The 26,077-nt window shown below is 28.4% G+C and overlaps 1 protein-coding gene across 1 annotated transcript; it reads right to left on the reverse strand.

The window, feature by feature from the left end:
* Nucleotides 1-998: 998 nt before the first annotated feature.
* On the reverse strand, nucleotides 999-23,038 carry LOC112679717. Its single transcript, XM_025549605.1, has 2 exons — nucleotides 22,336-23,038; nucleotides 999-1,930 (listed from the first exon to the last, which is right to left on the reverse strand). Exons 1-2 carry the CDS (start codon nucleotides 22,958-22,960, stop codon nucleotides 1,311-1,313), a joined length of 1,245 nt encoding a protein of 414 aa, XP_025405390.1. The 5' UTR covers nucleotides 22,961-23,038; the 3' UTR covers nucleotides 999-1,310.
* Between the last annotated feature and the right edge of the window lie 3,039 nt (nucleotides 23,039-26,077).

Below are 26,077 nucleotides of genomic sequence, written 5' to 3' on the forward strand. Positions count from 1 at the left end.
TTACGAATATATATGACCGCCGCCTTGGCGAACGAATCCGTGACGTCACGTGAAATGTCAAAAATTACCGTAATTAGAGAACGAATAGGCACTGTAGTGAGCCGGTCTGATCAAAGACTGACTCAAAACGTTTTTACGAAAAAGTCACCTTTTGTTGCAATAATTACACGTTCATTGGTAGAAGTTTGAAGTTAAATAAAAAAAACACTTTTAAAGTTATAAATGTGATTTTATTATATAACTGAAACACAACGTAATAGTAGCCTGATAAGTTAATGTTATAAGTTTCATAGTATCGGTCTACTTATAAGTCTGGTTACATTGTATCTGAATAATTATTGGCACTACATCCCTATTTATACATAGATAATTAGACGTAATGCATAAAAGTAATTTTAGAACAAGGAAAAGACTCAAGGCTTTGGTTGTCCTTTAAAAACAAAAATAATATTAATCTTCGAAATAACTTATACTAAAAACAACTAAACCCGTTTAAACTATTAACCAATAACAAAAATAATATTAATATTCTTACTATCTAATATACCCATTTAACTTATTCACTAATAACCCGTCTCCATAAATAAAAGTATCTTAAGAGATCTTTGTTTTCGATAACGCTCAAGGAAAATAGGTTAAGGAAAATATTACAAAAGTAGTTTTAGCTATGTCGTAGTGACCTCGGTTCCTACAGCACAGGCAAATTTAATTTGTATCATTATCCTAGTTAGACTATATTCTATTTATTATGATAATATAATAATTATTGATTTTTTTAGTTGAATGGTCCTTTAAGCACTCAACATCCTACCAGAAATGTATGCTGCACAAAACAGATGTTGCAAATTTATAACAATAAATGTTTGTTGCATCAAAAATTAAAATAAAACTAATCGTCTCTTTAAAATCAAAAATGTTTATTTTTATAATAATTTTTTTTTCTTCAGAATTTGGAACATGCGATATAGGTGTTTGAAAGGAAATAAAAATACACTAAATGAGTTGTAACTACCGTAGAGTTTCACGTTTATTTAAAATCAATGATTGACGAACGTTATATATTACAACGGACGTTTGAACACGGTTTTGTATACATTAGGTAATTATAATTTATTAATAACAATGCAGTGTATAATAGTTTACATCCGAAATATAGTATTACACGATAACGTATGTATTCGAAACGTATTACAATAATTGTATACACCGTTTGACCGAGGACCGACGATTGGAATGATAGAGGAACGACGGGTCACTACCACAACCGCGGCACTGCGCTTCGCGGTCTCGGCTTGGAACCAGGTCTCGGATCATAGATAACGGCGATCGACCATGTGTTTGACGATGGAAGCGAGCAGGCGATCGGCGTCCGGGCCGCCGCACTCGTTGATCTTATCGATGAGCTCGTCATCGGTGACCGTAGCCAGATTCTCCACGTCTGGCGGCTTGGTGTTGATCATGGCGGGTAGAAAGAACGAACAGTACGCGTAACCGTACATCACGTATTCGCGCATCTCGTTGTGCACGTCTTCGGCCACCGACAACGCAGCGCAGCCGTCGGCAGCGACGTCCGCGACGCCAGCCAGATAGGCGGCCACGTAGTCGTCCCAGTGCGCCAGCCGGTCAGCGTCCGTCGTGTTCATGTACAAGAAGAACGACAGGTCGATGGCGGGCGACGCGTACCGCGCCTGCGCAGGGTCGATCATGGTCATGTCCACCGGACGCCCGGTGTCCGCGTCATACCGGAACATCATGTTATTCCGGCAATAATCACCGTGGCACAGCACGGCCATCGGCTCGACCGGCCGCAGCAGCCGTGTCATCGTTTCGCTGTTACCGTCCAACAGGGCCCGAATCCGGTTCAGGCGATCCGCGTACTCGCCGCCCACTTCCGAGTTGCGAAGCGCGTTCAGGCCCCGGTTACCAGTACCTGTGTGTGCACCAAGTCGTATAGTGTTCATGTCGCGTGTATTTACATAATTATATACAGTGAAACCTCTACTGATCGAAACACCTTATCAAAAGTGACCGGAACTGCATGGGCCGATTTTATCAAGTCCAACCCGGTCCATATCTGATATGAAAAACCGGTTCATTAGAGCCCTCTACTGTTTTAATTTATGAAACCCAAGCCCTTCTTAAGTTAAAATTATTTAACTTACCATTCCCTTACCATTCTAACACAATTCCTAGCCCAGTCCGGCCCGATGAAAGCCCAACCAGGATCGGTGAAAGCCCTTATATATAGTAATTGTTTATAAACTATTCAACTTTTCAACATGTCTTAATATAGCAAATAAAAATAAATACAATATATATATATAGGTCATAGAACAATAATTTGTACATTTGTTAATGTTATCTATTATAGTTATATATTGTATGTATTAGAAAATGTTCGATAGTCAAACAACAAAAGAGTAAAATGACGTTAATGGACAAATTATATTATTATAGTAATAGTTAAATATAAAATTGTTATTATTCTTCAGACTTATCATACAACGATAATGAAAGACATATTAGGTAGTGATATTTATAGTTGATAGTTAATAATAATTTATTATTATTTATAGAAATATCCTTATATAACGACTACGAAGACTAACTCCCAATAACGATCGAGTATTTTTATAATGTATATGCTTAATAGCTATTAGCTTGTAGTGCATGTATTAAATTCATAGATTTAAAAATAATCCAAATAATACAATCAAGTTCACCATTCTTGCCTTCCTTTTTTATTTTTTAGTCGTCCACAAGTACAAATATTAAAATAATTTACAGAATACAGGCCCAACCCAGTCCGTATCCGGTCCATTAAAGCCCAACACTATTCTAATTTTTGAAACCCGAGTCCATCTAAAATTAATTTAAAAAAGCAAAGCCCACTCAGACCCGTACATTTAAAAGGAATATGTAGCCCTGCCCCACCTAGTGTACCAACAGGCAAGACCGAGATCAAGCCCATGCAGGGCTCTAGCATGGATTATAGACTTCCTGGGTAACGGTCACACTTAACAGTGGACGTGGACACTAAAACTAACCCGGAAATTATTAATCACGTGCCAACAATTTTTCTTTGTCGAAACACAGCTGGACAATCGGCTGATAAAATTAACATAATAATAATAACCGTTTGCATATTTAATGTAATTAATCGTTGTATGAATCAAGGATTTCAATAGAATTTTCAAGATTCGTTAATTTTATATTCTTTTTTTTTTAAATTTATAACTACTGCAATAACTCTAGGTCTCTAAACGACGTTTCTCAGTGAGGCACAATAAAATGTAAACAAAAAATAATAAGTATATTTATTCATATATATATATATACTATTGAAAAGTTTTTTTAAAATAAAAATGTATTTATTTTTTATTGCTTTTTTGTTATTTTCCCATTTCAATATCATTCCTATTATATAAGTTAAAACTTAGTTAATTTAGTAAAGCTAAAAAAAAAACGGATTTTTTTTATTTTTTTTTTTTTTATTAAAATAAGCCTCAGCTCTACTTGACCACCGGCTTACATTAATTCTTTTTTTTTTTATTGACTTTAATAATCATAATTTAAAGCTATAATTTTAGTTATATTTTAGATACGTATTATATATTTTATCACAATGGATTATATAATAGTTTATTCCTATTTCTTCTATAAATTTATAAACAGTGACTAATTTTTTTTTTTTTATTTAATATAATAAATAATACCTATTTTAAAATATATAACAAATTTTTTTATTCATATATCCATACATAATAATTTTCCATATAGCATCTCCTAAAAGTTGATACTTTTTAATTCCTCTCAGATGTCCACTAAATAAATATTTTATTGGTAGCCAACACGATCTGACAATATATAACATACATTTCTTATTTCTCTATATTTTTCATTTCTAAAGAAATTTCACTGTATATTTAACTAACTAAAAAAATATACAATCGCGTATATGGGTCATTGGACTATATAGCTGTTGATCATCTAAATTATACAACGGGAAAATATAAAACCATTTAAATATGTGTGTTTAATCATTAATCAGTTAAAACCCTATTTCAATTAAAAAATATGAAATTAAAACATAGATCAAAACTAATTTTTGTAAAACTCGAGGTAAAACAATGTAAACATGGAAAATGCTATACTATACCATATACTTAACGTTAGTTCAAAGTCAGTTTTCAAATTGTTTAATGCATTATTAAATTGATTGGTAATAGAATAGATACAGAATTAAGTATCGCCAAAGTTAGCATAATTTATGAATATTCAACATCAATTACCTCTTCCAAAACTTTACACCTAAAATATATTTAAAAAAAAATTTAAAACGGCCAGGCGTATCTTGAAGTATTTACTAATTAAGATTAACCATGTATCCAATATTTAACATTTAAACTTAAAGTTAAAGTGTAAAAAACTTTTTATTGCAAATTTAAACGAATTTAAACCATAATAATTTCCATGATATATATGTTAAAAATAAGTATTTTTAATGCATTTCTATAAAACAAATGTGTTATAGAAGTTTTTGAAATAACATTTGAATGAGTTAAAAAAAAGTCGTAAACAATAATATAATACAGATAAAATATATAGTACGTACATTTCAAATTCTAAAATAGCATGAACTTGTTCGGATGAAGCTTGTTTAAAGTTAGATATTATTCTGTTATTTATTTGTAATAATACATTTTTTATTTGTTATTATTCATATACTGTTATCATAAAACTTCTTTACGTTTTTTTACTTGCATTTAGAATTAGTTTACTGGGATGATAGTGGAATAATTTATTAATTTACCATCAGTGTTACATAATTAATTGATAAATAACATAACGTTAAGAATACAATACTTCAGAATGTATTTTCACTAAACAGGAATTATTGATATAATTTTTCGTTTTTCGTTTTGGCGAATCAAAAATCTGTTTTTCTGATAAATTGACATTTCTTAACAGTATTTCACAATCGGTTCTGCCGTGACTGAATTCAAAATGACATATTGATTTGCTGCCATATAAGAGTAAGTTTATATTGTTATTAAAATCACACCTCGTCTTTGAAGTGAACGTTTACCGACTAATTGTTTGTAATAACATTTACATTGTATTTTTATTTGTCATCTCACATCAATAGTGGTGCGGCATTGATTTCACTTAAGCGTCTAGATTAGGTTTCGGATATTACAAGGTTTTAGCCGAACATAGGTATACTGTACCTGGTCGATTTGATTGTCTCGGAAAATTTCTTGTTAGTTTTAACGGTTTTAACGCAGCATATGGGAAGTACGCTCTAAAGGAATAAACTGTACGATTTCTATTGGCTATTAAATTTATATTAGGGTTGCAAAGTTTACGAGCTATATTGTAGACAGAATTAGTTTATACCAAGAAGCGCCAAATTTCATGATAAAACGATATGACTTGAACTTAGGATGAAATTAGAACTTCGCATACATGGCCTGTCTGACAGTGTTTGTGTGAGTATTTTTGTGTATATATATATAAAATCGTGCACGAAATTAAGAGGAAAAAAGATGAAAGAAGAAAAAATGCAACTCAAAAACACTGAGCCTTGCAAAATACTGTAATAACGAACGTTCACTAACTACAGTGCAATCATATATTATAATATAGATTACACGTTATCAGAAACGCGCATATAAAATTTCAAAGACTTTGAGATACCCAATAATGGATATTTTTCTCCATTCTTCTCTTGTTCGTAATCCGAGTAACATTGAAAATACCATGTAGTTAGTATCACCACGAATTCGTGTGTATATATACACACACGAACAATAGGCGTCAAATCGTTTTCGGATATAATACGATTTGCAATTATGCGATGTCTTCTGTAATTTATTTTGTTTTATTCAGCGGCATTCCGAGTAAGGCGAAACAGATCGTTAAACTTGGCCAGTATCTCGAGCGTTACTCGTATAATATAGTAATAACTTGTTGTTGGTGGAGTAAAACCTCGAATTCGTATCCTGTAGTACATGCCGTACATATAAATTATTAATCAGAAATCAAATATATATAAATATATGTATGGATAAATGGGAAAAAAGAGGGCAGAATGTGTGAATGTATTAATATATGTAATATTGCCGAATAACTTTCTTAAGTCGAAACATTTGACGAAATTTGGTATTGATTTGATCATTGAGCAAGATATATAACTCTTCACAAAATCTATTGTTTTTTAAAATCGAATATAATACAGAGGAGTTTTTACAGAGAATACTTACATTTGATTGCTACGTATAAATTATTAAATAGTTCATAGATAATTGTCTCATTACCTATTAGAAATCTATGTCATCGGTTTGAACTGAAAAAAAACTGATATATATATATATTATTCAAAACCTTACTATATGCAGGTAATTAATTGATGTTCAGCAATAATTTCAAACGAGAAAATTTTAATAGTTTCATTTTTTTCAATGAAATATGATACTTCATATTATACATTAAAGTTAAAGAGGTTTTAAGTAATTCTACAAAGTTCTAGTTTTTAAATTTTTGCTAGTTTGTAAATTAACTATTCGTATATGGACAAAAATTTTCAGTTACTTTAATAAATTAATTTACTCTCATATGAATTTTATATTATATACAGTAAAACCTTGATATAATACTACCTATATAAGACTTTTAACACTTTTTTGGCCATAACACCAATATAAATTAGAGTCCATGAAGTTCGTCTATAAAAATTATTACATAAATTATTGGTCATAACGTTCACGTTTTATTAGTAGAAAATCATTAAAAAAGTGATTTTTATTTACAAAAAACATTGTCCTACCATGTCTAAAAACACGTTAAAATATAAAAAGTTTATCTATTTGGGTTCAAACGCTATTAAAACCGAATCATAGATTAAAATTCATTATGCAAACTAAAATAAAAAATAAAAGTTACATAAAAAAAAAGTAAAATACCGCAATTTATTTTTTTGGCATTATATTACATAATAATCTCCTACTTATACTACTATTCCTTTTGAACAGCTTTTAAACGAAATTATAATAGTTTTTAAATCACATGTACATAATAATATATATATTAATCAAGTCTTAAACTATTGAAATTAACTGAAAAATCAAAACATTTCAGTTATTGAATCATGATTATTATTTTAATCTTTATAATATTTATTGTGGGCTGGTGCTGTATACAATAATTGAATAAAACTTCACCATCGCGGTTTGAATTAATTAATGACATTTTACTTGTACACTTGAATGCAATTTCTACACGACTAACATGGTTATAGATGTGTATCGTCGTGTCTCGTGTATCACCGTGTTTCGATGAAGTGTGATAATTATTACAAGTTGTAAAAACCAATAAGTTATATATATATATATATATATATATATTGATATAAAAGGTACCTATTGCCAACACGATAAAATTCGATAAGGTTTGATATTATGATACGAAAACATTAGTTATATTATGAACATAAAATATCAATAGTTTTATAACTTATAAATATGTATATATATATATTTTTTCGACGTTCATTTGTCCCCACGTCCAAACGGCTACGTCCATTTGTCCCTATTCGCTTTTTTGTGACGTACTTTTGTGAGTAAGATGGGAACCAGTGAAAAATGAATACGTTATAGATATGGATTATACTATGGACTTTAATGGTTCAACTCAATTAAATGTAAATATTTTAAAAACAGTTTACTATTACAAAATATTAACTTCATCCATCATGAATTGTTATATTGACCTTTTGAGTCAACAAGGACTAAGTTCATCGATTGGCGTGATAAAACATTTTACATTAGTTAAACTTACTCATTAATTAATTATGTAACACTGATGGTAAATTAATAAATTATTCCACTACCACCCCAGTATATTAATTCCAAATGTAAGTAAAAAAACGTAAAGAAGTTTTATGATAACAGTATATGAATAATAACAAATAAAAAATGTATTATTATAAATAAACAACAGAATAACGAATTAAACGGAAAAATTATTTTTCTATAATTTGGTATACAACCGTCATATTAATATTAGGTTCAATGCGGCAACGTACGTTATTATTCACTATAATATTATACTGCTTAAAAACAACACACATGAACTACAGGAAAAAATTTTAAAGGTTTTACATTCCCGAAAACTATATTTAAATAACCGACTGTCGAAATGGATCATAGTAAATGTTTGTTCTTCTCCTCCGTTACTGGTTTTCTCACAGTATACTGTACTTTATAGGTTAACGTGAGTATTATTAATAATATTTTTTCCTTTTTTTTTTACTCGTGATCTTGGTTGGTTTTATTTATTATATTACGTATCATTGAACTATTTGCTAATTTGCCTTTGTATTTATATAGAATGGATTGCGCAAACAACGAAAACACAAATTTAATTAAAGCCGGCCAAAATATACGTCACTTTAAAATATTTATATAATCTTAAGACCCACTCGTCATCAAGTATTTAATACTAACTGTGCTCATTGATTGTGATCAATTATATTATTTATAAAATAGATTATGATGTTTAATAACCCCATTGTATAAACGTAAGAAGTTTATAACTTAACCTGTGACTGTGGAAGGGGAGAAAAGAAATGATACAACACGAATAGTAAGAGACCGTAATATATCATTAACCAACCAACTACGCAAGGTTTTCGGTGTTTTCTTTGTTAACATTGTTAACAACAATTAAATGTTATTTATAATAAAAATTAAAAAAACTTTGGAAAATGTATATTTAAATATTTATTATCGTTTCATTTCAATGTGATGCGTATAAAAGAAAAAAACCATTAGACTCAAATATTTCCACTATTGTTATATGGAGTATTGTTACTAAAATTATATTAATATTTTGAATTAAATTTTTTCAAAAACCATGAAAACAACATTTTTGGAACGTATGATAATGTTCATAGAACAAGGAATTCAATTAAATAATAGATAATTAAAAAATATCTTTAATTAACAGTTTTTTATATAACTGCAATAGAATTGTTGAGTGTTTTGCTGTATTTACTACAAGTCGATTAGTTAAGTGGTGAATCATGATGTTATATCCGTTTAAATTATAAAAAATAACGCTATGTTTTGTTTTAATACACTATTCCATTTTGATCTTCAAAGTCCAATAATTTTAATAAATCTCAAATCAACTGTGGTAAATATCAGTTTAATATAGATACAAAAACACAATCGCACAAAACAATTATTATTATTAATGGATATCAGACCTAGAGAATTCGTAAAGTTTCATTAGCGTATTAAATTAACCTAAAACAAACATTGTATTTACTAAGTTTATAAATTTGATTTTGTGTCATTTTTAATTTAATATTTTGTGAATTTCAAAGAACAATTTAAAAATATAATTTATCATACAAAGATTTAAAAAATATAATAAGCTATGAAAAAAAATCTAATTACAAAAAAATCTAATATAAAAACAATGATAAAATACATTAAAGTCTCATTATGTTATTTGAATTAATACCTTAGAAACTGTCGTCAAACAATAAAATAACGTGACAATTTGATTTAATTTACTTTTTCTTATTTTAATGAACCAAAAAGTTTAGTGAAGAAATTCTTTAAGAATATCGTTAGAGATATTCATTTTATCAATTGATTAATAAATATCAGGGTTGAAACGAATAATACGGTATAATATAAAACACGTATTATACTGTATAAAAGTAAAATCCCTTATAAACGAAAATGCATTTATGATTTAAACAATTTAAATTTAAACACAATAAAACAAGGAAACATAAATTATAAATAAACAATTGTGGTGTTATTTATTTATGTTTTATTGAATCCTATATGTGAACTCATTAATGTCAGTCAAAAATTATCTTCATCAATCGCAGATGTAGCTGAAAGATGGTTGGATTTACCAAATAAAATTTCAAACCACTTTGAAGGATTTGATTCAATAATAATAAACGACGATATCCATGAATTAAATTAATATTCACTAACAGCAAATTTTTTTCATCCAAAATATCAAGGAAAAGAAATGAAACCTGAACATAAAGTTATTGTTGAAGATTTTATTTTAAATTCTGATGAAATTATATTTAAAGGCTTAACCAGTTTTATTGCGTATAAAGAAAAAAATTGACATATTTAAAATTTTTATTAGAAAAACAAGGATTATCAGCAAATACATTTTGGTCTTTTACTAAAAATAAGCATCAAGAGTTATAAGGATTGACAAGTATATTCATTTTTTTTAAGAGACATAATTAGAAAAAAAAATTCAAAAATTTCAAACAAAAATATTTTTTTATAATTTATTTACATAATTTTACTACCGATTATATTTTTACTATATATAAAAATTAAAAACCTAACTTAATATCTGAAATAGGAAGTTTTTTTAAATTTTAAGAGCGAATTTCAAGAACGAACCGTATTATACGTTTTAGTCATTTTATACGTTTTATACGTGAAATATTACACAGATAACGTATAAAACCTTTTATACACGAACTCTGATAAGTATTTTATCAAATCTTCTGATAAATTGTGGTTTCTTTTTTTTTTTTTTTTTTGCGAGACGAAACAATATATATGAACGATTTTTTTTTTTTTTCATACAATCTCATTTAAAATCTCAACAAGTCTTTCCGTGATATAATTATAACAATTAAAATTGTTAAGCATTAAAACAACAAATTGGAGAAGAAATATTTAATTGTGTAAAAAAAAATTGAGCGGCATGCACTTAATACCACTGAAATGGTTTAATAAAAAATTATTTTATTTTCGTGTCATGGTTAAAAATTTCATAACACATTGTTTGGAATACGGTATTTGTAACTTTTTTAAAATAATACGAAAATAATGAACGTCAATATTTTAAAAATTGAATACCAAAATATCCTGTGAAAATATTTTTACTCGATTGTGTAAATATTTTATCGTTAATAATTGCTGTTAAATTATCTGTATTTTAAACCACATATTTTTCTCTTTGACATTCGTATAAAAAAGAATATAAATAATTAAACGATTAATTCTTGATATATATCAGAGCCATCAAAAGGGGATGGGTATTGATACTATTTTGCCCTTGGACCCAAAATTTTGGTGGCCATAACATCCATTGCTTTTTTTTTTGTTAACTCCATAACCACATTGCCACTGAATGGGTTTAAGTTGCTCCAGGCTCCACTACACTTTACGACAGCCCTGATATGTGTATATAAATAAATATTTATTTATAAGCTGAAGCAATTGTAAAAATTATCATTGTGTTTCTAAATATCGTTATCATGGCCATGGGAGTAGCTAAATTTGTTCCCGTTTGTATACAGGTGAAGTAGTGACAATTTTAATTTTTAACACAATTTATCTACACTATTAAAAATTAAAATCCAGTGGGCCAGTGCATAGAGAGAAAAAACAAAATTTTAAAAACTATATGTATGACATAAAAACACAATTATTATATTATTATTATTATTATATATAAGTATAGAAATATTATACACTATAGATAACTAGAGACTGGCAAATTATCGTTATTAAGATAACTATTGAGATATATGTACTTATATCGCTGTATGGTAAGTCGTATTTATTCTAAGTACGTATGAGAATAATGTTAGTGAATACTGTACATTCTCGAATAACGCATTGTCACTTTAACTCGTACCTATAATATAACCTATATAAAATTGTTTTTGCTTAAACATTGATCGTATTTTAATTTTAATTGTTCGTTATTATGGAGTTTATGTTTAGTGAAAAGGGAACTAAGTTATTGATTATTGACAAGTTTGGGTTCCAAAAGAACCTTGGAGATAACATATAAAGGTGGATATGCACAAAATAAAAATGTAAAGCTTACGTAAATTGAATGACGATTGTTTATGTGAATCAGTATTAACACATAAATTATATTAAATTTTGAAGTAATAATCAAAGGAAACTTACTATCAAATAAGAAAGAAGTAACAAATGTTTGGAAAATTGTATGACTGACTATATTAATAAGAATAATACAAAAATTGAATATTTAAAGAAAGTTAGCTCTAAATTTACAAATCAATCGTTTTAAATTGTATTTATTATATTTTATTATTTGTATTAGAAGTGATGACAAGTTGACTTCCAAATCAACGATTTAAAATTTTAGATATTTAATATTTTTTTTTACACACATTAACGCACATTTTTAACCAAGCCTACTTTAAAGTTGACAGTCCTTAGCCTGTAAAATTAAGAAGGAAAATGTGTGTAATTAAACGGGAACCAATTCGGTACCAGCCATGGCAATTTCATTTATATAAAAGCTATCTATGATATCATAATATAATATTATCAACTTTTCATATTTGTATGGTAATATCAATAACTGATTTAAAAATACATATTAAATTAGCAGATAAGAGAAATAAACATTACGGTCAACTGATAAATATACATAAAATCAAGGACATTTTTCAATCGAATTTCACAATATTTTATTTAAAATATTTGCAATGAACTACGTACTTCTAATACAATCCGGATATGTATTGTGACTTAAGTATTAGTATAATTTTAAATAAATTGTACATTATAGTATTATTTATTGTTGATGAATTGTATATTGTACAAGTTGCTGGGAAAAGTTTTAAAATGTTTAATGTACTGGTTACCCTTTTGAAAAGCTATAAAAACATTGTATACACTATGTTGCCTTTTGTCTTTTATCTAAGATAAGCTACAACTTTATCGCTATAGAATATTTTAATATGATATAGTTAATGTTTTTAAAATTGCGAAAACTGTTTAATTATATTTCTGATAAAATTGACAAAAAATATTGAATTCGTATATACAGTGAATGAAGAATAAAAAAATAAAAATCTGTAAACTTTCGCATTTTTTTTAATACTCAATCAATATGTATGGCACCTAAACGAGCTTAAAAAGAAAAAAAAAATACCAAATGGCCTTTATAAAATTCGAATTATAATAGCGGTAAAAGATATTAATCTCTACTTGGAAATAAATAAAATAAACATTTTAATTTTTTTTTTTTGTTTAAAGTACAAAAGTGTGTTTGAAAAACATAAAATGAATTACTTAAAATACATTCCCATACGCGTTTATGAAATAAAAATAAAATTATGGTATTATTTTTAAATTACATTATAGAAACTGTATAATTGAGACTAACACTATATCGTATTATAAGTAGCAGTAATAAAGCAGGTTAATTGTTTATTATCTTTAAGTTGAATTTCTGTATAAAATTACAACATATTCTAAAGAAAAATTTTTTTTTTTTCAGTTATGAAATTGCTCAAGTATTACTAATCATAACAAGAAATATAATTTTAATTTTTATTGGACATACAGTTTAAACCTTTACCGCTTAATTATTATCTATAGGGTAATGATTATTTACTCAGATTCGTGTTTTATTTAAGTTAAATAGTCAAGCATATGAACATAAAAAAATTATTTACACAATTTACATTATATTATAATTTTAAATTTATCGACAGAATAAAATAACGATAAATTAATTAAATCTACTAACATGCTTTATATAATTTATCATTAGAATATAATAATAAAAAATAATAAAAATAAAAAATGTAGACAAAACATAATATATTATAATTTTAAAGATATCAATAAACAGAATAAAAATAAATTTAAACTAATTAATAACATGTTAAAAATAATTTAACATTATGTAATAACCTAACCGATCGTATAAACGATGTTATTAATAGCTTGAATTATTTTCTGTTTAGAATACTTAAAGTTTTTACATTATAATTAAATATGTACCTCGACTTTATATCGATTTTATCATTTATTATATGTTTATATCATTTATTATTTTTCAATGGTTAATAGTTTTGTAAATGTATATTTTGTAGTAAAATATTACATTTATATTCTTAACAATCTAGTCTAAGATCACTAGCTTGTAAGAAGTTAATATTTTTAAACATCAAACAGTTGAAGAGTTAAATTTATAAATATATAAATATTTATTATACAAATAACCAAGCAAAAATTACAGTCATGCATAATAATTAAACTAAAATTGTAACGCTCTCAAATGGTTCTTCCAAAACATAATGAAAATTAGAATCGTTGTTCAAATATATATATAACCAACTCAACGAGTGTCAGACATTTTAATGTTTTTTTCATCGACAAATATTATTCATAAAGTAAAAAAATTATATACTAGAGGATAAGAGAAAATTCCAGAGAAAAAGGATATTTTTAAAAGCATATCCAGTGAATACTTTAAGGTGTTTTTCATGTAAAAAAGTATTAAAAATGAAGTTTGTAAGAAAATAAAATCAATAGCATTATTTTTTTGGTTAGATTATCAAGTATTTGTTTAAATTTCGTATGGGTTTCTTACAGTACAAAGCTTATGGCAAAAAATATGGCATTTACAAATTATTTGATTGTTTATATTGTACATAAGGTTAAGTTTGTGTATAGTATTATAAAATCCTAAAGTAGAGTCTTCATCTTTCTCAAATCGTATTCTCGTAGTCTTATTGCATATACTATTTGTTTTTAACATAACATAATTTGATTTAAATAGTTTTATCGCAATCAGTTAAATAATAAAGTAGTTTAGTTTTATGAAATTTATTGAAGAAAGTTTACTCCTAAAACTAACACATTACTTTCATCCAAACAAAAAAGTTTTTCACCAACGATATAACACTTTTGACAATTAAAAATTATTAGTTTATCTACTAAATTGTGGAATCAATTTCTCGTATATTAATAAACAAATAAGGTTTGCAATGGAATATTGATAAATTTAACTCGAATTTATTTAAATTCATTATTTTTAAAACTACTACCGAAAAATTGTCTTAATTGATAATTTCACATTTCAAAGTTTTGCCGAATTGATCTATAACTTGATAAATTATCATTTCAATCCACCCCAATCAGTTGAATTTCAAATACATTTAACAATAATGTACTGCTGTGATGTTACTTTTATCTTAATTGAAAACATTAGTTTTATTTGATTCAAAATTGAATAAATATTTGGTTAAAAATAAACAAGAGTATTTAAATCTTATGACGGAACAGCGATTTTTTATTTATCGTAAGACACTCAAAATCACTGCAACTCATTTTGACAATAAGAAACTATTGTATTTGACTAAAATATTAAAACACCATAAATAGAAATAAAAAGTAATATTATCACTTTATATATTTACTTTTAAAATACAATTTTAGTCAACAAAAATGGTGCTTGTTGATGTATTTATGTATATGGTCAACATTTTATTAAAATCCACCATTTGAAAAAAAAAGTTATAAGAATTCTTGGTTATATTTTATTATAAATTTATAGAAAATGTGCAAAAGTACTTTAAAAATACACATTTTAATTACATTTAATTTTAAAAGGATGCAATATTTTAAAATGTACCCTTATTCCTTACCAATAATAATTTACAAGACTTAGAACTAATTTATTTCGTTCAAATTTTGAAATTTTTTTTATTCTGTAATTCACTATAATGTACTAAAATAAGTAAATAATCGACTTAAACTGCTCTAGTTTTATTTTAATAATCAAATGTTATTAGTTGTTATAATATTATAATACATTCATTTTAAAAAAAATCTTCATGTAAATATTGAGCTGCAAGAGACTCTTACAATATAAATGAGCGAAAATTATCAGATATGTTTAGCATAGCCTGGAAATTGATGCGGGGGAGGGGCTTTTTTAATCAACCCTATCATAAATCAGAAAAAATTCTACATTTTTTTGGAATTTACTTTATGTTAAAATTGGGTTTAATCATATCTGTGATGAGACGCAGTTATTGGGTTTTTCATTCGGATCGCCTTTTATTATAGTATAGTCAACAATACAAAAAAAAGTTGTCTATAATCTTTGAAATCTTTGAGTATTAAAAAATATAAAATAATTTGTATTCGTAGGAATTATTATAATCTAAGTACTAAAAGGGTTAAAAATAATACTTAGAATAATAAAAGTACATGTTTAAGCATTTAATACCTACCAATATCTGATTTATGATTAAAGCGTAAAAGCTTATTATGAAATAGATAAACGCTATATAAAATTAATAGGTAGCAAAAATATCACTAGAAGATGATAAAAATAGCATGATATTGCATTTTTCAATTGGTTGTAGTAGATGAATTTTCTTAATTAATATTAATTTTAATTACACAAAATATATTTCAGTTTCCGAAGAGAATAATAGTTTATTTAATCGAAAGCCATTTATTTTATGCTACCAGGAAAAAAAACTTTTTGAGGTGAAAACTGTAATGAACAAATTTTAGGATTAAATTGAGCAATAATCCCTAGGTAATTCAAATTAAAAACTCGTATATCTAAAAAAAAAAAAAAGAGAAGATTGATCACTTAAAAATCCAATCGAATGTGTCAATCGTGTTGTCGTCGTAGTTGTATATTGATTGATGAAAATTAACTGGGTATACTAAGAATTCGAAAATTATCCCAAATGTGAGGAGATAATAGAAAAAAATATATATTACATTTGTTTCCTAAGTAAAATATAACACCTAATACTAGTGTAATATAACTACTTAATCGAGTGATGTAAAACTGAACTCGACACACGTACTAGTTTTTAATTTGTCAATTATCCAATATTAGAGCTCATACTATAAAATACTAGAATATTATTACCCGGATATAAGACCAACTATTATTTATATAATCATCATAAATTCTACACGATTCGATAAACCAAAATTTGTTATATTGCTTTAAATATACAATATATACATAATACATAAAAAAAGTGCATATATTTTAATCGTATTCGCAATTTTATATCTATGAAATTATTATTGATTGACGTTGAATTGTTATGTATTTGCTACTAAATTTCAAACAAATTGTGCAAATGGAAAACTTAATGAATAATATTTTCTATCAAAAACAGTTCATTATAGCATGGCATTTTAAACTTTCACAGTTTTTTTCCTGTAAGGTTTCTGAAATTGAACTGTTAAAATGGTCATTCAAAAAATTATCGAAAACTCAAAAATACTGAAAATTAGTCGTCGAAAAAATTGCACTGTCAAAAAAAATTTCAATAACATAAAAAAATTAAATTATAATAACCATAGATCAAGTGCAATAATTCCGTCCGAACGGAGTTAATCCAATGAGTATTTTTTATACTTTATTTTCAAACCCATTTAAATAGTAAAATATGTAATAGAACGATAAATAAATAAATAAATGTATAAAATGTTTATCCTGGAATCAAAATATGGTATTTGTATTTTATGACCGGATTCGAATTAAAAATCAATGTCAGATAAATCACAAATTCAAATAATCACGACTTAAATATTTAAATATTTACTTGTATATATACTAACATATATGTTATTACTCTAGGCAACTAATTTTATTAATGCTTAAATATTGTTATTTTGTATATTTTTAATATTGTTGGAGTCTTTTCGGATAATACAATGTTGTTGGTATTGTTGTTTATTCAAACGGTCTAAGAAGTAAATAAAAAATTACATCAACTTAATCATTTAATTGGATGATTCCAAAATAGGGTAATGAAATCGAGTACTCGTTTCGATTTAATATGCACGTCTGCCACGTGTTAAAAATGTCTACGACCATTAATGGGAACCACGAGCGTACTCACGAGAAAGTTCAGAGAGTTTCAACCCCGTCCCCCACCATTGGCCTTTTTGTATTTTTTGCAATCAATTCATATTAAATTTGTTAAAAAACATGGTTTCATCGTGTAATTTATATTCACAATTACTATAAAAATATATTAGTCCCTCAAAAAAAAAAAATAATTAACCCTAAAAAAACCTAAAAACGCCACAGCTTGGAATCAAAATACAGTATACCTATTACATATTATACTATAATTCTTGTTGGTACAGTCATTTATAGTATATTTTAGTAGGTGTATATAATGGTATAGTAATACTCAATTGCTAGCAATAATGAACAGTTAAAATGTTCGGGCCATAAGTAAAGATTTTGTTACGTTTTCGAGTTCCCGCTGCGGATCGTGTTGTCTCGTCGTTAATAGGTGCCCATACACGAGCGGATTTTATAACGGATTTGGTCTCTGACGGATTAAATCCTCTAAAAAGTCCTATCGTGTGTGGTGTTCTAAGGATTCAATCCGGCAGATTTAAAATCCAACGGATTTAGTCCAACGGTTCAAGTCTCTCGCTTTGCCACAGACTAAAAGACCAGGTCCGGCGGACCACGGACCTTGATAAGAAATTTTTGTTTTATTGATAACTGTTGTAGTCCGTCGCATAAATCCGCAGATCTTTCAGAACGTCTTGAAAGACCAAAGGACTAGGTCCTCAGCATAAAAATCAACGGATTTCCTCCACTAACCAGCGGACATGGTCCGCTGGTGGATTCGCTCCGCGAAAAATAGCGGACTTTTATTTTCACGTTAGTGGACACGTTAAAGGACCTAGTCCGACGGACCAAATCTTTCAAGGACCTAAGGATTTAGTCCGTCAGATCAAATCCGTTATAAAATCCGCTCGTGTATGGGCACCTATTAATGTTCCTTTAAACCGTACAGGACCGATAAGAACTACGGAATTTAATAGAGCTAACCTAGTGCGTTGTTATCGCCGAGAACGCCAACAACTCATTTCTCTATACCAAAGGTCCTATTCTTTTCCGACGGAAAAGCAAAAAATGAATATATATAAAATTTTCCAGATTTTAAAGAGCCACTAAATTTTTAATTTCAATGAAATAATATTAGCTTATAATTAAATAACACTTTAAATACGAAATAATATTTATTCAAATAACAATATTAGATTGTATTCTATATTTTTAGCATGAAACATATTTAAGCATTTAATGCTAATTTCTTCACCTCATTGTAGCATTCTGGAACACTATTCAATGTGTCGAATAAAAATGCCTCTACTCTTACCATTTCTTTTAGAGCTATCCACTTGTTTTACGCGGTGTGGATGCATTTCTGAACCTCCAATTCTTCCAATTTAATCATGAGTTCTGTGAACTTGCCAATCCACAAGTCTTTGCTTTTTAAATATAGCAATTGCATTTGAAACAAACCAGCATCAACTCCAAATAGTCCAATGTTGATTTCATGTATGTTTATGTTGAAAGGATTTACTATGAATGAGAGAGTACTTTTGAATAGTTTGAATCTCTTGGCGAATTCATCCTTTATTTGTTCTATAAATATGCCTTAGTAAATTACATCAATAATTTCATTGGTTTCATCACGATATTGCTTCTGATTTTTAAAATAAAGTAATTTACCGATCTCCGTGTCTTCACTAAACATAAGCTATTTTTTTTTACTAAAAAAATCACTTCTTCTGGCAACGCATAGACTGGGTTTATTTTCCTTGTGATTTTATATTTAACTCATTTAGTTTCATTATGATATCTACCATGTAGTTGCATTTTTGCAGCTATTTTTCTTCTCCCAATTCGAGATGGTCGATACCTTTTTCATTTAGGAATGTTTTTATTTCTTCCAATCATACAGCAAGAGGTTTCAATACGTTACATCTGGAAAACCATCGTATTTTATTGTGCAGAAGAATACTAACTCTTTATTTCTTCAAGGATATCTTTAAACTGGCAATGGTAGAGTGATTTTTCTAAAGTGCTGTTGATAATCTTAATTACCAAGTTCATGATTTTAATTATTTCGAACCGGAAATGTTTGGGGACAAAGCGCTTCTTGATGAATTATGCAGTGAAACTTAAGGCATATATTACATTACTATAATAAAAATTTTACAACGATAGCCAGTGCGGGTACTATATTTCCAAAAGCAACAAAAATAATATAAAATATTAATTTTGATTACAAAATAATTAATTTTTGCGTATGGAACTGGAGAGCCGCAACTTAAATTGAAAGAACCATATATGGCTCACGAGCTGCAGGTTGCCGACCCCTATCCTATAGCTATCGTTTTCAACACCAGTCGCCACCAACACGAACTCCTCACAATGACCATGAGTAATGCAAATGAAATTGTACGATAATATTGATCATTACGCGGCTGCTCAGTTTAAAAAAATAAAGTTTAATCGGGCTTATTTTCTGCAGTTGTCCCCCAAACGATGTATATAAATATATATGTACGTATACATATGTACATAAATAACATACAAAAACACACAATAGAACCGAAAGTGGGAAAGTGATTGAGAAAACCATTTAACCGGTGAAACGATTTTGAAAATTACTCATGACCGAATATAGAATAAATACTAATTTATAGGGTTGCCGACAAAATAAATAAATAATATATCCATTCAATAATGATAATATATTATATTATTTTTGCGCGATACAAAAACTCCGTGATGGTGTACAAGATATTTCCGTTGCTATTACTTACACAAATAGATATTGATCGAACCGAAAATATATAATTATTCTACATTTTTTCATAAGTTTGGCGACAATTAATATATAACAGGGATGAGCATCTCAAAGTAATAAGGGGGCCAATTTATAGAACTTTAAAATCTAGTGGGTCAGAATAAAGAAAGCAAAAAAAAAAAAATGTTATTTAAAATTGACAATTATCATTTGTTTTATATAATTTCATTTTACAACTGAACTAATACAATAAAATACTCAATACCTATATATATTTTAGTTGTGCAGCATAACTATAATATATTATCTACATTTTACGATCTATATAATAAAATAAAATATCGACAAGTGGTATAATTTTATAAAGTAAATAAAGTAATTTGAAAATATAGTAAGGGCCAAATTAAAAAAACCACGCGAGCCACTATTTGCCCACCTATGATCTATACCAAAAGTCTATTTAAATGAGTAATTAAAATGAAATTATAATCGCACATTATTTATTTTCTATCTTTTATATACTCTAGTGAAACATTCTAGTTTTAAACATAAACATACTGATATAAAACGATAATAAACTTATAATAACGATTTTTCGTTTAAACTGATCGCTTATTATCATTAAATTTGGAATTAATTATATGTATTTTGTATACATTATAAATATGCACGTATCTTCTTCACTACGAAATCACAGAACTTATACAAAGAAATCACTACATAAGATTATATAATATGTTTATTTATTTTTTCACGTCTAATCTCTAATTTAATACTTGGTAATTTCGATAAAACGATGAGTCAATTTTTATATTATAATTAGATTTTTATAATCAAAATATAATACACATAAGCTCCAATTATTTAAAACCAATATCATTTTTTGTAGAGCAAAAAATTATTGTTTTCTCTTGATTTTTTTTATTTTAATAATGTTGTTGGAAGCTGTGAAAAAGGTATAATTGGTGTGCACCAAATAATGCCAAATTATTCATATCCACTTTCCGATACCAACACCTCAGGTATGCGCTACTTAGAAATAGTTTAACTAGAAAATGAGTGAAAAATAATTGACGAATTGTTTTTGACGGTTTCTGAAGAATTAATATAGATATCAAAAAATATTCACCACAATGAATATCCTTTTTTTTCTTATTTAAATTAATTTATTCACCGAGTAAATTGTAAAATAAGGTAACATTTGAACAAATATAGGAATTACATATTTATATTGGATTTAATTATTATGCAAAAAAAATTTCAAATACGACCTACGTAGTAGGTACATACTACATAAAAATATTTAAAAAAAAAATGCTTAATAAGAACCAAGGTTATACTCGTATATTATAAAATTTGTTCAGAGATTTTGAACATCTTATAAAGTGTACACATAAACGATAAACCTAATACCATTATCGAAAATAATATAAATAGTTTATTTATTTAATTAAGCTTTTATCTTGCAATATTATAGCTGTTAGTTATTATAACTAATTATAATATTTTAACGATTGTCTTGCATCATTTAAAGGTATGGGGACAAAGACTCAAATTAACATTTTTAGTAAAAACATGGTAGGACGGAAGCCCCCCCCCCTTGACATTTCCTATTTCCTATTTATAGGGATAAAGATTTTGAAAACTGATTTGAACACGTCATTAAGTCCACCTACTCGAGAATGACTAACTCATATTTTTTTTTCATTTCTTCCCAACTGCTTTCACTACAAACCTAAATAGTCAAGACTACCGTGCACGAGTGTCACGTTCTCGGGTTCAGAAAAGCCCTCCCTTAACTATAAATCAACCGTCCCATACGTTCACGGTCATTTCCTGTTCACCAGCACCCACGAGGCCTGAACACGCACACATTCTTTGCTTACCCGAAAGAAACCGAGGGCTCTTGTACCAATAACCGTCGAACCATTGGGTCTCGACCAAAACAGCGGTCAAGTCGATGAACGTTCGCAGACCGTCCGGATGCGCTTTGGCATTGTACGAGAGCCCGTGCAGCGTTCCCAGCTTGCGGAGTGCCAGCAGCACATGTTCGACGTCCAAGAATATCCGTTTCTCGGGCATCCGGTAACCGGCGGGCGTTATGCTGGCCACCACGATCACCTGCTCGTCGTCACCGTCGCCGCCATCGTGTGTCACGTTCGAGTACACGAACCGCGGGAACAGCGCGAACGCCGCTTCCGGATCGGCAGCCCGGCGGGCCAGTTCGGGCAGCAGCCGCGAGTAGAACACGTACTCGTTATAGAACTTCTCGTGCATGTTCATCTTGGCCGACATAATGGGGTCGGTGTTCTTGAACTTGATCACCACCGGACAGGGTTCGGCGTCCCGCAGCTTCACCGTACCGAACACGATGTCCGAGGCGAAATGGTCGGCGGACACGACGTCGCTGTCCACCTCGAACGACTCGTACAAGGCGTCGGGCCCGAACGCCCCATTGGCCACGGCCCGGGGGAACACGTGCGTATTCAGGTACTCAACGCGCGTCATCATCGCGTAACGAAACGAAAACGGCGCGTAAGGTTTGAAGCCGTCACTACGACTGTGCTCTATGCACTGAACACTGCGCCGGTGAACCGGTCTCGCATCCGATCTACGAAGGAGGCGGCGGCGGTGGCGATCACGACCCTGGTTACGTAACCTCTACAATGCCGCAAAACGGGTATAATAATACGTTCCATTGGTTCCCAAATCAGCGTCTCAACATAAAAAAACCGTTTTAACACATCATACGTAATAATTTGCATGAACTACATCATGATTTGTTTATAAGAACTGTTTTTCAACGCAATATAAACATAAAGTATTACAATTATTATTAAAACTATTGTTATACTAATTTTGAGACTTTGAACAAATTGTTCGGTCTGTCGGTCCGTCGGGATTGCTCCTCGCTGAACAATTTCTCTGCGCCCGTAAGTGTTTATAGTATACGAAACCTTATAACACTACTCAGTAGCTATATTTCAGGCTTAGATTGGTTTTTTTTAACGAATTTGCGAACACGACAAGGACACACAAATTTAGTTACATTCACGTGCTTAAAACTTTCATACTTTCTTGTTGTCAAAACAATAATGGTTAATGAATTAATATAATTGAATAACATTTTTTTTTTAATTTTTTATTCAAAAATATTTCCATATTATAAGCCCTGATTAATAAGTTATGAAATTGTGAGATAGGTTCGTCTTTTTTCTTCTTAATGTGAGTAAGGAGCTGAAATTGTTTCCTGTTATGTGTACCTATTCCTATAAAATACAATACATTATCAACAATGATTTATCTTTATTGATTAGTTATCAAGTCCCCTAATACCCTCTCCTAAGGCTTTGGTGGATATTTATTGAGATTAAAATTTGAATTCTTTATCCGATACATATACAAACCATAAAAAGTTTAATAGTCTTGTTTTACTATCACTTACAATTATCGACCGATAGTCGAAGGAAAAGTGTTAAACATTAATTTGTTACAGTATTTTTACTTTGTTATAAATTAGTATATACTCGATATTGATAAATAACGCCATATCATACGTAAATATGAAAATGCTATAATCGCAATACGAGGCGACCGATATGAATTTTAAAAATCATCAAACTGACGGAAATTAATTGGAGCTTCCGATGTGACCGAGGTTACACGACCGACACGATCGGTTTTATCTGACGCTCTTAATCGTGTACGCTTTAGGAAACCAAAATAAGTTACTTTTTGATATACAAATGCTATTTTTGTGGATTATTCGACTTACCTATTATTATTTAATAGGTACCTATTATGATATTGTTTATTATTTAATAACGTGTTGTAGAATAAGCGAAGAAAAAAGTATAAAGGTAGGATTTTTAGTCTGAAGCATTTTGTTTTGTAGTTTCAAAAGTATGATTTGTAATTAATTTAGCAAACACTTTATAACTACATTTTAATTTAATTGCACAAAATAACTACTAGTCAACAAGAAAATAAATAAATATTAATAATAGTACATGCAGTGTAGTATGTATAGAGAGTATGCAATATCGGATAAAGAAATCGTATCAGATTGCACGCATCGTATTGCGATTGTCTGGGGTCCAAATAGGTTTCATTGTCATCTGTATCGAGTTTGAAACTCCCTAAAACGCGAAACCAAAATACGATGAGGTATTAGTGACCTAATTTTATGGGGGGGAGGTTGGTACTAAATTTACAAGCATTATATACTAATTATGTACAATATTTTTTATATATATATATATATACTTATGTTCTTGAATACATAACTATTGGTCCATTTTATACTTGGATCTTTTACATTGCATATCTTGAGAAAGGTAAATAAAATACAATACAACTAAAATTTAAAATTTAAATGTAATATTTTCTTAACATACATTTATAATATATACAAATAACTTGGAAAATGAAAAGGAAATTAATCCCTTCCATCCTCAAATACGCCACTGTGAGGTACAATTAGTTGCAAAAGACGAGTACACCTAATTTCAACTGCAGACGTCTCTATAATATAATAATTCACATAATTTTAGATTAAGAGAAGTTTTTGGTGTTTAACTTGTATATTGTCAGTGGCGTATTTATGGGGGATGAGGGAGTTTTCAGCCCCCCAGAAGATTTCCAGACCTTAAATTTTGAAATTTTGATCTATTTGAGTTCGTTAATCTTGTAGATTCAAATAAAGGAAAATTTTTAAAATTTATAAATTTTATTAATTTTATAAAACTATATTTTATGAAAACTAAAATAAACAGGGTATGATAATATTAGTGTTTTCAACAGTACAAGTTGAAACACATTATACACTTCACAGCTAATTGCTGTAGCCTATAGTACGTAGAAAATTGTTGTCTACTAACTGTGGAGGTATTTAGGTAAAGATGTATCATTATGACTAAATCTACTACATATCCTAGGTATCGATCGTTTTTCTTGAAAATCTAATAAAGATTATATATTCTTATTTTACTCGTGTTATTCTCATGTTATTCTTGTTATTATGTTACATGTGTATGTTAGCGATAATGTATGAAATTCCGTAATTCTATCAAATAACTAGTTATTCTATAGAATTATGGGTAATTTCAGTTAATGTATTAAATGAATCCATAAATACATACTCCAACTAGTAATTCTACATCATAACTAGATGTTTTATAAACTAATAATAAGGGTTTAAGGTTAGTTGATGTATTTAAAACAATTATTATATTAAATATAAATATTAATTTATTTTACGTCAATCTTAAACAAATTACAAATACTCGTAACAATAAAAAATCATTAGTTATCAATAATTTTTTATAATAGTATTATAAACTTATTCTATTATTATATAAGTAGTTACAGTTATTAAATTATTATTTTTTTTTTTACAATTTACAATTTATTTATCAGTAGTTTATTATTAGTACATGAACTTTTTGGATGACATTTAGAGTTACAAAGTAAATTATTTTTTAAACATATGCACCGTTTTGTGGTGCGTTTTTTTTTTTTTTTTTGACATGTGTATTTGAAAAACCCATGACCATTACCTAGTGATTGGGATTCGGGTGCTTTTCGAAGACAAATATCTACATTTGGGACGTCATTAAGCGTAATAAA

Source organism: Sipha flava, unplaced genomic scaffold (assembly GCF_003268045.1).
Source record: "Sipha flava isolate LNK unplaced genomic scaffold, YSA_version1 167_pilon_pilon, whole genome shotgun sequence".
Taxonomy (NCBI): Eukaryota; Metazoa; Arthropoda; class Insecta; order Hemiptera; family Aphididae; genus Sipha; species Sipha flava.

Bases quoted from the DNA above. Each gene is read 5' to 3' on its own strand.
- LOC112679717 (XM_025549605.1), bottom strand. From the start codon at position 22,960: ATGATGACGCGCGTTGAGTACCTGAATACGCACGTGTTCCCCCGGGCC. The intron at 1,931-22,335 runs GTAAGCAAAGAA...GTGCACACACAG, and splicing joins GAGCCCTCGGTTTCTTTCGG to GTACTGGTAACCGGGGCCTG.